This window comes from Mchenga conophoros, linkage group LG6 (genome assembly GCF_057382185.1).
Source record: "Mchenga conophoros isolate Kocher_MC1m ecotype Shallow Benthic linkage group LG6, M_conophoros_male_GT1.1, whole genome shotgun sequence".
Classification (NCBI taxonomy): Eukaryota; Metazoa; Chordata; class Actinopteri; order Cichliformes; family Cichlidae; genus Mchenga; species Mchenga conophoros.
The window spans coordinates 1,975,150-1,990,927 of record NC_140531.1 but is presented as its reverse complement, the minus strand read 5'-3'; the positions used below and the strand labels follow the sequence as shown (position 1 = coordinate 1,990,927).

Genomic DNA, 15,778 nt, shown 5'->3' with positions numbered 1-15,778 from the left:
GAAATTTGCTGAATATCTGTATTGTGTACCCTTTACAGTTTACACAGACAATAACCCTTTGGTACATTTGAGTTCAGCCAAACTTGGTAGCTTAGAGCAGAGATGGGCAGCACGCCTGGCTAGTTTTCAATTTGAGATCAAATATAGGCCAGGGCGTATTAATCAGAGTGCAGATGCACTATCCAGATATCCATCACCTGTAGTATCTGAGGCTACAGAGGGACAAAGGGAAGAAGTAGAGGTTCCATCCTTTAAACAGGTTGAAGTAAATGTGGTCAGAGCAATGTGTGTTGGCGTAAGCAACTCTAACCAGGAGGGTTTACAAAATGTAACCTGTGGTGTGCCTCTGTTTCCTGAACGCACGCCATCTCAGTGGTCTGCCTTGCAAGGGGAGGACTCAACGCTAAGAAGGGTGGCCTGTTATCTACAGAGGGGCCATCAGCCAAATAAGCGTGAGAGGCAACAGGAGTCTAAACCTGTTCTGTCTTCTGCGGCACTGGGAACGACTGTCACTAAAAGATGGAGTGCTGTGTCGGACATCACATGATACCAAGGAGGTCGATCCAGTAGTTCAAATTTTGGTTCCTGAGGGTGAGAAGTATTCTATATGGCAACTGTACCATGAATATGCAGGACACTGGGGCCCAGAAAAAACAATATCCCTCATTAAAAGAAGATATTTCTGGCCCAAATTAAATGCTGATGTTATAAATTGGTGTTCCCAATGTAAGGCCTGTGTCCTGCGTAAAGCGGCTGCTGCGAAACATGCTCCGTTGATTCCCATTAAGACATCTGCACCCATGGAACTGTTGTCTGTAGACTTTTTGTCTATAGGTGTGTGACAGGTGAGACCTGGAGACTTGGGACCGCCCCTGGTGGGCGGAGCTAGTCTTCGCTCCTTTCATAAGCGCAGGTGTGGGCAATTGGGTATTCCTTTGCAAACCTGAAGCTGCGAGCGCTTGGTCCGAGTTGGGCAAGTTGGTGTTTCTTAACTATGAAAGTCTGATACGCGTCCTCCCCTAAACTTCTGTTAGAACGGTAGGTTACACAAAAATGTACCACTTGAGCTCTGGCTGTTGGCAGAGGTTTACAGTTATTTGCACCCTTGTAGGTGGGAAACATTGCTCCCGTGAGAACGGTATAGTGGACTTCATCGCCACTGACCCACATTTATTAGGGTGTGACACGAACTTGTGGACAGGTAACAAAACCCATTCAGTGGAGGAATATTCCTGTGTTTTATTGTCCAGCTAATGATCTCCTGCCTTTTATTCACAGAGTACCGAGCTGCTGCTTTGCCAGGTGGATTTCTGGCTGCGGGCAAAGGACCCGACACATCAGTGTGTTTTAATTTGTTTTAAACTGGTGTAAGTCGACGGACTGACTGCTGCGGCTGTCGATGGTTTTGTTTTTTTGTTTTACTTTTTCTGTATCAGTAGGCACCACAGATATTGATTCGCAGGCGGTGAAGGCGCTGCAGGGAAAACAAATCCTTTTTTTGCCTCCCCGCTTTTGCATGCACAGCGGGGGGCCCGAGTGAAGACGGCGCTGAAGATTTGCCTTTTTTTTTCTATAGTGTTTTACCCATTTGGGGTCATGTGTGAGTTGCCGTCCATTTTTAACCTGTGTGCTATGTCGATTTGTTTTTAAACTGTTCCCCGCAGCGCTTGTCCTGTCTCACGGGCAATCGTACAGTTTTATCGTTTTTAATAAGGTAACGTTTTTAATTGTTTTTAGGTGCTGCTGTTACACTTTTATTTTGTATTAAAAATTAAACTCTTTTAAACTGACTGTGCGCCTACGGCTCTGTCCTATTTTAAATAGGTACCTACCACGGGTCACAAACGGTCCAGAAGATCTGTATCATAATGTTTTGGTCATGGTGGATCACTTCAGTAAATTTGCTTGGGCTGCAGTTACAAAAGACCAGACTGCAGTGACGACAGCTAAAGCACTCTGGAGCAAGGTAATTCAGCCCTTTGGTGCACCGAGACGACTGCTGTCAGATGAAGGTCCTAACTTTGAATCGCAACTAGTGCAGGAGCTGTGTGAATTGTATGGTATAAAGAAGGATCATACAACACCCTATCACCCAGCTGGAAATGGGGCCTGTGAACGGCTTAATCGGACTCTTCTGGGGTTGCTGGGCACATTAGGTGAAGAGAGGAGAAACTGGCGAGATCACCTGCCTGAGATGATCCAGGTATATAACCATACAGTGCACAGTTCTACAGGATATTCACCACATTATTTGATGTTTGGAAGGCATGGATTTCTTCCCCAGGATCGGCTGATGGGCCTTACTGAAAATGTGGGCTGTTCTTCTGTAAGCAACTGGGTGCAATGCCATCAGAGACGGCTGCAGTATGCCTTCCGAAAAGCTCAAGACCATAGAGACTCTGAAATGTCCCGGCAAAAGAAATATCATGACCTGAAAGCAGATGCTCTTCCATTGCTGCCTGGAGAGAGAGTATTGCTACAGGACTTGAGAGCAAGGGGCCGAGGTAAGTTGGCAGATAGGTGGGAGCAGCGACCTTATGTCGTCATAAAACAAGCAGATCCTGATTTGCCGGTGTATGTAATTAGACAAGAAGGGGGAAATGTTGAGAAAGTGATGCATCGTAACTTAATGAGACCTTGTTTGCTACCTATGCAACAAGATATGCAGAACTCTAGGAGTGAGGTGGAGACAGCCAGGCAGGAAGATTTAAAAACTGGAAATGCATGGCCACACACTGGTAGATCTCCAGCTGCTCCACCCTGGGTCGGGTTTTGGCTTCCTACAGAAATCCCCCTCGAGGCTGGCCCAGAAGGCATCGAGACAGGACTCATTCATCAAGAACCCAGACGGTCAACAAGAACAACCAAAGGACTGCCTCCACAGAGATTTGGAGACTAATATTTATAGATTACATGGTCATTGGGACAATGACCATTTCAGCAGGGAGGGGTGTAACATGGTAGACTAATGTACCTGTGTTAATTCAGCTCCATATTATTGTGTGAAGTTGCACTGGGTTGGGAGTGGTTTTGTGTGTGTGTCACATTTTTGGTGAGCCAATGGGTGGAATGGGGTTGGACTAATTAGAGGCAGGTGTACTTGATTGCACTGATACACTGGTCTACTTATAGCCCACACTACAAACACTGTTGTGTCGTTTTGTCTCTCTGTGCAGGTATGTAATGTGATGAAATCAGATATGTTTGGGATGGATGGGTTTTGTCCTATGAATTCTATAGTGAAAGTGTAGTTTTGTCTCTCTGTGCAGGCCAGGGCCTATTATATGCCACAGCCTAAAGGTAGCAGAGTTGCAGAGGCTGGAGTGACCACTGGCTATATGCTTGCAGGGTGGTGGGTCTCCAAGGACAACTTCTAACCCTGTTACAGGCAACACATGGAGTGTAACTGGCCGTGTGGCATAGCTGGCTCTGGCCTTGGGACTGTGTGTTTTTATTTGATTCATAAATGGGACACTGGACTGTTTTATCTTTTATCTCTTGATATTTTTTGTCAATAAATTATCTTTTAGAATTTTATTGACTGTCATCTTTTTGCCCACGACTGAGACGGTTGGTCAGACCTAGAGTCTTTCTTTGGGTGTGTTACACTTGCATCTAGTCATAGCACAAGAACAAGAGCTCAGAGCCGATCAAAGCAGGTATTGGCCTTTTACAAAACAGCTGCAATTTTGAATTGGCCAAGAAAATTGCATTTGGTTGATCTCTAGAAAATGAATCACGAAGTTCCCATGAAATCTGAGTAACTCACTGTTCAAGGTGCTTTCTTGTAAGTCTAACATGTTCCTTCCACAGAGTAAAACCAATCTGAATCTTAAGTCAGGACCCAAACAGGTCTTGGTCCTGGGTCGAGTCTCAGTGGACAGCAGTCATGTGTGTGCACCATTAGAACTGAGTGTTTTGGTTTATACCTTGTTTTTCCACCTCCTTCTGTAGCTCCTCAGAGGCTGAAAGAGACAGCAGCAGGTCAGGGATTACCAGAGACGGGTTAACAGCAATTATTCTCATTAGCAGCACACTCACTTTGGCCCTATAAACAAGTGACAAATAAAAGAAACGCTGAAACCATGTTCCCTTTGATTTGATGATTTGGCTCCAATGTGCACCTTACAAGGAAGCTCATTGCAGATCTGAGTGATTGCCTTTATGCTACGGTGAAACTATGGTAAAGCAGTCTTTTCCAGATTGCCTGCATTCATGTGGTGAGAGGGTTTACTAAATGGTTTGATGAGAATAAAAATGATGTGAATTCTGTGCCATAACCTTAACTTTCACCCAGCAGAACACTAAACACTTGATATAGAGTTTTTTTTTAAAAACCACATAAGGAATACCAAAACTGGAGCCTATCCCAGCTGTCATGGGGCGAGAGGCGGGGTACACCCTGGACAGGTCGCCAGTCTGTCGCAGGGCCAATGAAATAAACCATGGAGCATTTAGATTTAAAAAATAGAAAATGGACCATTATTCTTACGGTTGGGGTCGCCGTGGGTGACTAGGAACTCCATCATCTTATTCATAGCACCCATGAAGAAGATGAGCCTCAGCTGTGTCATCGCCATGGTGATAACACTCCACAGGAATATGGGAGAACACACAGAATGACAGAGCGGCACAGACGCTGAAGAAGGAGACAAAGAGAGAAAATGTATGAATGTACATTTAGCTTTTGGTTCAGCAGATACAGACCTCAGAGCCGTGCAGGTTCCAGCCAAAACTCTTTCAGTTCACTGAGAGTTCAGGTCCATCGCAGATTCTCACACAGTTCATTTTGCTGTTCATGGTAGTTTACAGTGCACACAAGTCTTTAAAGACTAGAAAGCCCAGGGGTGGCTGTAGCTCTGATGGCAGAGCAGGTCAGCCACTAATCAGAAGGTCGGTGGTTCAATCCCAGGCTCCCCCCTGGCTGTATGCCAAATATCATTGGGCAAGATACTAACCCCATGTTGGCCTACTGGTGGTGGTCAGAGGGCCCGGTGGCGCCAGTGTCCGGCAGGTGTGGCTTGCCATCACCAGTGTGTGAATGTAGGGTAAAGTGCTTTGGGGTCCTCAGGGACTGAGTAAAGCACTATACTAATGCAGGCCAGTTACCATTTTCCCATCACTTTCATCACTGCAGATGCTGGACCACTGGTCTGTCAACCACTGGTCGACTCTCCCCTCGTGAACAAGACCCTGACGGTGTTTTTCTGGACTCGGGGCAACACTTAATCCTCATCAAAGGCAAGGGAGCCATAGATGACCGCTCGGACGATGGGAGCTTGATTTTTTTGAGAATAAAATCACTGAGTGTTGGCAGCAAGCTCAACTTAAACTAAAGCCAAAATAACAAAACAAATACCTTGGGCTGTGCTGTGGGGGTCTGTGTGCTCAGGTACTGTCTGTCTGGATCCCATTGTGTCTTCCATTGCAGTCATGTGGGTGATATTCCTGTCCCCGGTCACGCTGTCCTCTGTCACAACCCCACTTATCTTCACCCTTTTACTGTTAAGAGGAAAAAAACACACAGAATGTAATGGGAAGAGTCATAATGTGCAATTCCCACTATCTCAAAGATGTTTTAAGTTGAAGACTTTTGGAGATACTCATAAAACGTGCCCGAAACCACAGCTGACGTTACTGAATCTGTAAAACTCAGAACACATGGGAAAGGTTCATCATGAAGCCTCGTGACAGCTGACATGAGTGGGTAACATGAAGTCACAACATGAGGAGCGATTCCCTCGTCAATATCTATATTAGTCTGAAGGCAGTGATTTATAGCCTAACCGACTGCAATGACTCTGTCCTCTGAGCAGCCTGTGCACAGCTGTCCCAGGTGTTGTTGTCACTCTTCTGTTCTCTGTGTTTTGTTCATGTCTCTTTCCATTGTGAGCTTTAGTCGACTCTCAGCGCTCTCAGTTCTGCATCCTGCACTCAGGTTTTTGTGTCGTCCCTGGAGAAATCTCTCAGGGAGAATGGAATCACCCCAAACTGGTACCGCTGTGGGAATCCAGGGAGCATCCACGCTCACCACTTCATGCATAATGGACCTTCCATGTGTACGGACATGTGCAGGTGTATATGCATGTATATGTATACATATGCATATTTAAGGTGTACATGTCTATAAATAGGAATAGTAGTGGTACAATAGTTATGTCAAGCTATATAGTTGATGTCTTCCATATTTCCAACCATATCCATAGTCACATACTGTGTATGCTACCGTTGTATGTAGTGTATTATCTTACTTTTTTCATTGATTGTACTTATTTGTATTTTTGTATTTCCTTCTGATATCTGTACCTGAGCTGAGGTGACGCAAAAACTTCCCCGTTGTGGGATCAATAAAGTCTTATCTTATCTTACAGTTCAGATATGATCACTACGCTCTGTAGGAGCAATCATACTGATCACAACTGTCTCATCATGAGACTTGTGTTCTACTTTTAAACGTCTGACAAAGTTTCCAGTGTTAATTCGTCTATTCTGTTAAAACTGACGTGTATCTGATGTCTTCGGGTGCAGGGAAAGATTCAGTGGGCCAGTTCAGGAAGCAGTTTAGGATCACAGTGCACGCCATTCCAGCCCAGACCCACATGATGACCCGGAAAGAGACGCCAAGGTCATAAATCACCTGGAGAGGAGGAGGAGGAGTAGGACAGAGAAGCATGAGGGAAGAGATTTCAGGGTTGAGGTGAATAAAGGAAAGGTAAAACGTGTGCATGATGCTGCAAACTTGACCTTTAGTTACTGTTAATGTGAAATCTCACGGCAGTATCCTCCCTTTTATTTCCGCCCAGTGTTGTCTCTTGTTTATTCTTCTTCCTGTTTCCTGTCCACTGTACTCTCTGTCATCAGCTTTTTGGTCCTTCTGCCCCCTTTGCCTTCTTTCATGTTCCCTACAGTTTACAACCCTTCTGCTACAGTTTAACAAGCAATATCTTTTAGCTTTCAGCCAAGAAAGGTTTTCCACCTTTCAACGAGGTGTGTGAGTGTGTGTCTGTACCTTGACACCGGGGAAGGTGACAGCTGAAGAAGCATAGGAGCCAATCATCAGGGAGAGGATGGTTGATCGAATGTTCCCAAACATGTTCGGCAGCTAGATGAGAGAGAGAAACGATCGTGCTGTCACACGGAGCAAATCTGAGTTTCTGTCCAAGGACAAAAGCTTCAGAGCTTTCAACATTTTCTCTACAGTTGTACATTTTAATAAGTGACCAGCAGGTGGCGCTCTTAAAAGCTTTGTACAAACACAGGGGAAAAAAGTCGTGCCGTGTGTGTATGTGTGTGTGTCTATGGGTTCTTACTATACTGGTGGGGACCAAAATCCAGGTCCCCACGAGGAGAGCAAACCAGACGTGTGTGTGTTTGGGTGTGCGAGTGTGTGTGTGCACACGTGTGTGTCACTCTAAGTATAGACACACGTGGAACAGTGCCGCCTCATGAATGTGGCTCAGTTACACTACAGGCTGTAATACTCAGTTGAAACTTGCATCAGTTTCATATATTTGGAGGATTACATTTAATACATCATTTGTCTTAATTTATTCAAACGTTACTTATGTAGCCAAGCGGCTACACTGTAACTCTGTAGTTACATTCATTCATTAAGTGTTGCTTAAACAACAAATTAGTGTAAGAGTCAGAGAGTGGAGGGATACATGAAGTGGAAATGTGAAAATATTTTTTCTCTACAGGAAGATGTTCAGTTGGTGGTTTGGGTGTAAACTGTACAGCTCTGTAAGACAGAGCCACCGTGACAGCATGCACTGGGCTGTAATATGGTTTCAGTTGTGTCAAATCCACACAGCCGTTCATAATTTTAGTCATGACTGCATTTACTCAGAGTTCACTCTATCTATAACTCTGCACTCTGGGGTGAGCTTGGATCCAGCCAAAGGCTCATCCTTTTGCTTTTCTACTGACTAACATCATCTTATTTTAACAAGCTGCACAGTGCATGTCAGGAGAGACTTTAATCAACACGTCCTGTGTTAAGTTACTACAGCGCCTTCCAAATGATTACGCACACAGAGTTTCAAAAGATTTTATAGGTTGTAGAGAATTGAAAATGGTCATTTGTTGAATTTGCAGCATTAGTAGATCAATTTCACTGACATCAAAAGTTATTTCAATCAAAAACATCTTAACAGGTCAAGTCACACAATAACACAGGACCCCTTATTTGATAGCAGTTTTACAATTCTTGCATCCATGGAACTTGTTTTTGGAAAGCTTCTGCTTGAATGTCTTTGCAGGATGTCAGAATAGCCTCTCAGAGCTGCTGTTTGGATGTGAACGGCCTCCCACCCTCATATTCTTTTACCTGAGGATGCTCCAAAGGTTCTCAGTAGGATTGAGGTCAGGGAAGAATGGGTTCCTCTCCTTTTATGCTGATAGCAGCCAAAGATGCAGAGGTGTGCCTCGTAGCATGAGATGGTGCATTGTCTTGCATGAAGATGGTTGTGTTGCAGAAAGCACAGTTCTTCTTTTTGTACCAGGAAGAAAGTGGTCAGTCTGAAACTCTCCCCGTGATTCCAGCTCAAAAACGACTCCACTACCTTTTAGCTGACGACGCAGCCAGCCATCCACCTCTGCATCCATCTGGACCATCCAGGGTGGCGCTGCACTCATCAGTGACCAAGACTGTTTGAAAATTAGTCTTCATGTGGTTCTGGGCCCACTGCAGCCGTTTCTGCTTGTGAGCATTGGTTAGGGGTGGCCGAATAGAAGGTTTATGCACAGCTGCCGGTCTCTGGAGGATCCTACAGCTTGACGTTCGCAGGGCTCCAGAGGCACCAGCAGCTTGAAATGTCTGTTTGCAGCTTTGTAATGGTCTTTTAGCAGCTGCTCTCTGGCAGAAACCTTCATCATTGTGCCTTTATCTGCACGAACCCATGTGTGCTCTGACTCAGCCACAAATCTCTTAACATTATGGTGATCACACGTAAATTTTCGTGAAAGAGGTTTTCATTACGTGTCCAAGGCGGTCAACTATTTCACGCTTTTCAGCAGAGATCATTTTTCCTTCCTAAATTGCTTGAAAATGGAGGCCTGCTTAATAATGTGGAACATCCTCCTTTAGTAGTTTTTCCTTTAATTGGGTTCAGCTGGCAAACAACTGATCACAGGTGTCCGAGATTGATTTCAGTGATACAAAGAGTCCTGAGACACAATCCCATCCACGGGTTTAATTGAAAAACAACTTATTTAATCTTTATAACACTTAAACACTATTTGCATAATAATTTGGAACGTGGTGTATATTGACTATGACAGTATGAAGAAGAAGCGTCTCTGTTTTGTCTCAAAGGCTCTGCTCGTGTCGTTTCCTGTGGATCAGCGCTGTCCTGCTCTGATCTTTACACTTACACTGTTGTAGCAGCAGTGGTCATAAGCAGCTGCTGTGTGTGTTACATATTTGTATCACAGATATGAATAACACACCTTCATTTCTCACACACCTTCATTCGAAGAACAACAGAAGCTGCACTTGTGTTCACAGACCATCACTACTGGAGGTGTTTCTGAGCCCAGTCCCTGATTCAACGGCACCATCGTGCCTGTTCTTAACGCACACACATCCATCAGTTCCAGGTTCGATGGTTGTGCTCGGAGGTTTCTCCACATTCTCAGAATCCTTTGCTATCACGTACAGTTTACGATGACACAGTCTTCACAGTTTCACACTGACGGACATTATTCTGAGATATCTGAACAGTTTCTAGATGCGGGGTTATTTATCTATTTTTCACTTCTGTTACTGACCTGTGGTCAGTTAACCTGACGAGTCATAAACCAAGATGGCGCCGCGTATGGATGCCCTGGTGCTTCAGTGCGTTACTTTTGTTTTGTTTTTGTGCATTTCTTCTGTGTCTGGGCACTCCTCTGGATATTCTTACACCAGAGAAGAGCTCCTTAACTGCAGGACTACAACGCCTGTGGATTTATTTCCAATATTTGTCGCATCTGCGGCAGATTTACTGCTGACTCTGATCAGGAAAGTGAGACGTCGAAAGAGAGGTAAGCGAGCCGGCGTACTCGTGCGTTTGAGGAAACGCGGACTGAGAACGGCCCTTCCTGGGATCTTCCTTTCTAATGTACGCTCACTCTGGAATAAGATAGACGAACTGGCCCTGATGAGAAGCATGAACAGAGACTTTGCCTCCTCCTGTGTCTTATGTTTTACGGAGTCGTGGCTCAGTGAGGACATCCCGGACTGCGCGCTCAAGCTGGAGGGCTTTCATCTGCTGCGCGCGGACCGGCAGGCCGCTCTCTCCGGTAAAACCAAAGGTGGAGGTGTCTGCTTCTACATCAATAGTGGCTGGTGCACAGATGTAACAGTGATTGCTCAGCACTGCTCTCCCTCTCTGGAATATCTTTTTATTCACTGCAAACCGTTTTATTCTCCGCGGGAGTTTGCTTCATTCATCCTGGCCGCTGTTTACATCCCGCCAGACGCGGATGCGCAAGCAGCTCAGTGCGCACTCGCGGAGCAGATCCTCCACACGGAGCGGACATACCCGGACTCTCTCATCATTGCTCTTGGGGACTTTAACAAAGCCAATCTGAGCCATGAGCTTCCGAAATACAAGCAGTATATTAAATGCCCGACCAGAGAGGAGAGGACATTAGACCACTGCTACAGCACGATCAGCGGGGCCTATCGTGCGGTGCCCCGCGCTTCACTCGGACTTTCTGACCACGTCATGATCCACCTGATCCCCGCGTACAGACAGAGGCTGAAGCTCTCCAAACCTGTCGTGAGGACCAAAAAACTGTGGAGCAACGAGGCTGTGGAGGAGCTTCGCACGTGTTTGGAGACCACAGACTGGGACACAATGAAGGCTGCTTCTAACAGCTTGGACGAGTTTACGGACACTGTCACCTCCTATATCCACTTCTGTGAGGACAGCATTGTGCCATCACGCACCAGGGTGAGTTATAACAATGACAAACCCTGGTTTACCCCTAAACTCAAAAAGCTGTGGCTGGAAAAGAGAAAGGCGTTCAGAAGCGCAGACAGGGTCTGCTACAGAGAGGCCAAGTACAGGTTCACTAAAGAAGTGGACATTGCTAAACATCAGCACTCTGAGAAGATGCAGCAGCAGATCTCAGAGAATGACTCGGCCTCTGTGTGGAAAGGTTTTAGGAATATCACAAACTACAAGCCTAAAACCCCCCACTCCACTGATGACTTGCTCTTGGCCAACACCCTTAACGACTTTTACTGCCGTTTTGACGAGCCATCAGGCAGCCTTCACACCTCCAACGGCCCCAACAATAGAGACACTTTGGACACTCATTCCCCCACCTCTCCCCCCTCCATAGAGCCATCACCACCTTCAAACCGTTCACCTACAACACCCCCCTCCTCACCCCACACAAAAGAGGATTTCACACCACCTCCTCCGACCACAACTCTTCATATTCATGAAGCAGATGTGAGGAAGCAGTTTAAGAGTCTGAATGCTCGGAAAGCTCCCGGCCCAGACGGCGTGTCTCCTGCCACCCTCAGACACTGTGCAAACGAGCTGGCCCCAGTGTTTTCTGGCATCTTCAACTCCTCACTGCAGGCATGTCATGTGCCTGCCTGCTTCAAGTCCTCTACCATAATCCCTGTCCCCAAGAAACCTAGGATCACTGGACTAAATGACTACAGACCCGTGGCTCTGACATCTGTGGTCATGAAGTCATTTGAGCGCCTGGTTCTCTCCCATCTCAGGACCCTCACGGCCCCCCTCCTGGACCCCCTGCAGTTTGCATATAGAGCCAACAGGTCTGTAGACGACGCCATCAACATGGCCCTACACTTCATCCTGCAGCATCTGGACTCCCCAGGAACCTACGCCAGGATCCTGTTTGTGGACTTCAGCTCTGCCTTCAACACCATCCTTCCAGACCATCTCCAAGGCAAGCTTTCCCAGATGAATGTGCCTGATCCCATCTGCCGGTGGATCACTGACTTCCTGACGGACAGGAAGCAGCACGTGAGGCTGGGGAAGAATGTCTCGGACTCCCGGACCATCAGCACCGGCTCCCCTCAGGGCTGTGTTCTTTCTCCTCTGCTCTTCTCCCTGTACACCAACTGCTGCACCTCCACCCACCAGTCTGTCAAGCTAATCAAGTTCGCAGATGACACCACCGTTATTGGACTCATCTCTGACGGGGATGAGTCTGCCTACAGGAGGGAGGTTGAACGTCTGGTGTCTTGGTGCAGCCACAACAACCTGGTGCTGAATGCCCAGAAGACAGTGGAGATTATTGTGGACTTCAGGAAGCACACAGCCCCACTCCCCCCCATCATCCTGACTGACACCCCCATCACCTCTGTGGACTCATTCCGCTTCCTGGGTACCACCATCACCCAGGACCTGAAGTGGGAGCCCACCATCACCTCCGTCATCAAGAAAGCCCAGCAGAGGATGTACTTCCTGAGGCAGCTGAAGAAATTCAACCTGCCAACACGGACGATGATGCAGTTCTACACTGCAATCATCGAGTCCATCCTCACCTCCTCCATCACCGTGTGGTACGCTGGAGCCACTATCAGGGACAAACAGAGACTGCAGCGTGTTGTGCGCTCTGCTGAGAAGGTGATTGGCTGCAGACTCCCATCTCTGCAGGACCTGTACACCTCCAGGACACTGGGGCGTGCAGCTCGGATCTCAGCTGACCCTTCTCACCCTGGACACAGTCTGTTTGACCTGCTCCCCTCAGGCAGGAGGCTCCGGTCCATTCGCACCAGAACCTCTCGCCATAAGAACAGTTTCTTCCCCTCTGCTGTCGGACACATGAACAATAACCATATGACTGTCCCCGCCACTAACACATGACCCTACGCTGTGTAACTGCATCATTTCATGTCTGGCACTGATCACCACCTGCACTCATGTATATATCTTTCTACGTAGCACTCATAATTCTTATTCTCATGTATATATCTCATGTATATCTCATGCACATATCTTTCTTTCTACATAGCACTTTAATTCTTATTGTTTGCACTGAAGCACCGCAGCAATTTCCTAATGTTGTAAACCTCAACATCTGGCAATAAACCCATTCTGATTCTGATTCTGAGTCACTGTTCTGTTTTGACTATGTTCACATGCTAATGAGACAAATAAGAGGAAATTGTATTTCTATTGTTATACATCAGAAATTTGTGAAGCTTTTATTTTGACATCCGAATAGACAGGAAAGCCTTTATTTTGACATGTGCATAGACAGGAACAGTGGGGAAAGCATGGCTACACCTTTGAAATCTTTTGAGTTGAATCCAAAATACTCCTTCAGAAAGCAAAAGTAAGTTCAGTCAGTTCTTTGTATATTAGACAATTAGTAATGGGGTGTTTGAGACATTATTTCGTACCTTCCTTGAAGTGCAGTAGTTGTAGGTCGTAGCTTCTGAGCTAATGATACAAGTGTACACTTGCCCACTACCTGCTTATTGTTCTTTGTATTAATATCAGATTGTATATCTACAGGATGCTTATCTTGAAGTCTCCTATGTTAGTGGCTAAATACACTTACCTGCTGATTGTATGACAATCATTAAGAGTTTAGTTTTATGTGTTTCTAGTTTCACTCCAGTTCAATGATGTCAGTTCAACACTATGTTCGAGGAGCAAGTACGCTCACCTCCCTGGCTCTTGAGTTTGGCTGGCTGTTCACGCTCAGGGAGTTCAACACATAGAGAGAGCAGTACAGTCACCGTGTTTTCCTCTAACTGTTTCTTTTTAGTATCGTTTACCTTTTTGGCCTTTTGTTGCTCCCATTAATCAAAACAAGCCATTTTTTTTTAATCAAATGATACAATGTCTCAGTTTAAATATTTAAAATCATTTTTATGTTATACTGTGGAAACAAAACATGACTTTGTCAGAGTTACAAACCATTGAGTTCTGTTTTTATTTACGTTGCGTCTTAACTTCTTTTTTGAATTGGGGTTGTAACTATGGTGTCACAAGTGTTCACGCTGAAGGTGTCATGAGAAACACTCTTTGTTTACATAAATGAAATGAAATGAAACCGATAATATCGGAGAATTCAGCTATAGCATGCAACAGGCCGTCAGTTTCTTTGTTTGTACATTGCCCTCATTTGCCCCAGTGTAAATATCACTGGGTTTTATTTGTCTGTCTACAGCCTCAGGTTCAGCTGAAGTCATGCCTTCCCAGAGTAATGTTCCCATGTTGTAGGTTTGCCTTGGCTCTCCATTCTTATCAGCCCTCCCCTCTTTTCCATCGCTGTGTTGCCTCTGTGGACACACAGCTTATAAAGCATAAGCATGAAGTTCCAACCACAAATATCACAACACCAGCTGCAGGTCAGTTCCACAGAATGACACCAGTGGGTCTTTTTGTGTTAATTCATTGCAAATTAACATGAAGCACAAGCCCGTAGCTACATAAATCCGATAACTAGACAAGAATGTTAATATTGATGCATATGCATATGTATATACAGTATATGTATGGTATGGTATACATATCTATCTATCTATAAAATGAAAATGCAAAAAGAGTCATTGTTGTTTCACAGTAACATGCTGCAGCCACTCTGGATCGTGGCCGGCTGGTTTCTTAAATTTCTGCTGAATATTCAGTTTTACATAAACTAGCACACACTTGGTTTCATGTCTGATTTATTCCTTTTCTATTCTGGCTGAGCACTCAAAGTGTTTTACTGCAAGCCACCCGGCACGTTACTTCATGTCTTCTGGTGCTGTTTCTGACTGTTTCTGACTGTTTCTAACTCGCTCACATCATCACTGGATTTGTGGACAGGACACTTTGACATGTGGATGCTGGAAGAGCTGGGAACCAGTTATTATACGGCAGCTTTATCAAAGCTAAACAAGTGTTACTGACTATATATATCAGGTACTTATGTAAGAGCCCCCCCCCACACACACACACACACCATTGTGTCTCAATAACTTCAGCCAGCATTACCCATATGGAAAAGATATATATAAATCTTATAAAGTTATTATCTCTCTTGTATGAAACTTGTATGAAAAGCATACAAGAGTGAAAACACATATAAGATCCCTTAAAAAATTATATAATGAAACTTGTATGTTTTGTATACTTACTAAAAACATATATGATTTACTCATGAAAGTGGCCACTTTCATGAGTAAATCATATATGTTTTTACGATTTCTTTTCCATATGGGTACACTTGGAACATTCACTTAGACACTGTTTTTAACCCTAAGATATCGGCTTGTTGCCCTACCTGACCTGAACCCTTAACAAACAATACACTCACCTACACACACCCACTCAGGCTCATGTTATTTTAGGTCTGTAGGAGAGAGACCAATGGAGTGAGGGGCTGACAGGGGCGTGGGAGGGTGTGTTGACCAGCCAGCTTTGTGATTGGTTGAAGGACTGCTGCTGAATTTAGAACATGTTTTTGAAAACACACACACTCTAAGTATGTTCTGCATCTGACTGTGTGGACAGGTGGTTGGAGTTTGGACCTGGGGCAGATGGAAACGTAGGGATATGGGGCAGTCTGATGCCCAGCAGTGTATATATTGCATCATACTGCGAACTTTGTTCCATGTGCAAGTCTCTGCTTCCCATCACTGCTGAGTGAACTTGTTATAACTGACTTTAACTCGATTGACCCCTCGTGATAAATGTTTCTGGTGCCTCCATTCCGGCTGCAAAAAACTGAATATGCCATTTACCATAGACTTCTGCAGTCGCAGCTATCGCCATCTGGTGGTTGCAAGATAGAATGCAGATGCAAGGCA

At 45.3% G+C, this 15,778-nt stretch overlaps 1 protein-coding gene across 1 annotated transcript in view; it reads right to left on the bottom strand.

The window, feature by feature from the left end:
* slc43a1b (solute carrier family 43 member 1b) overlaps positions 1-15,778 on the bottom strand; it is a 35,171-nt gene that overhangs the window by 14,367 nt on the left and 5,026 nt on the right. Inside the window, exons 6-10 of the mRNA XM_085275801.1 lie at positions 7,010-7,102; positions 6,504-6,637; positions 5,360-5,502; positions 4,493-4,639; positions 3,930-3,965 (exon numbers count right to left, since the gene is read on the bottom strand). Coding sequence (XP_085131927.1) covers positions 3,930-3,965; positions 4,493-4,639; positions 5,360-5,502; positions 6,504-6,637; positions 7,010-7,102 — 553 coding nt within the window. The remainder of the gene's footprint in view (positions 1-3,929; positions 3,966-4,492; positions 4,640-5,359; positions 5,503-6,503; positions 6,638-7,009; positions 7,103-15,778) is intronic.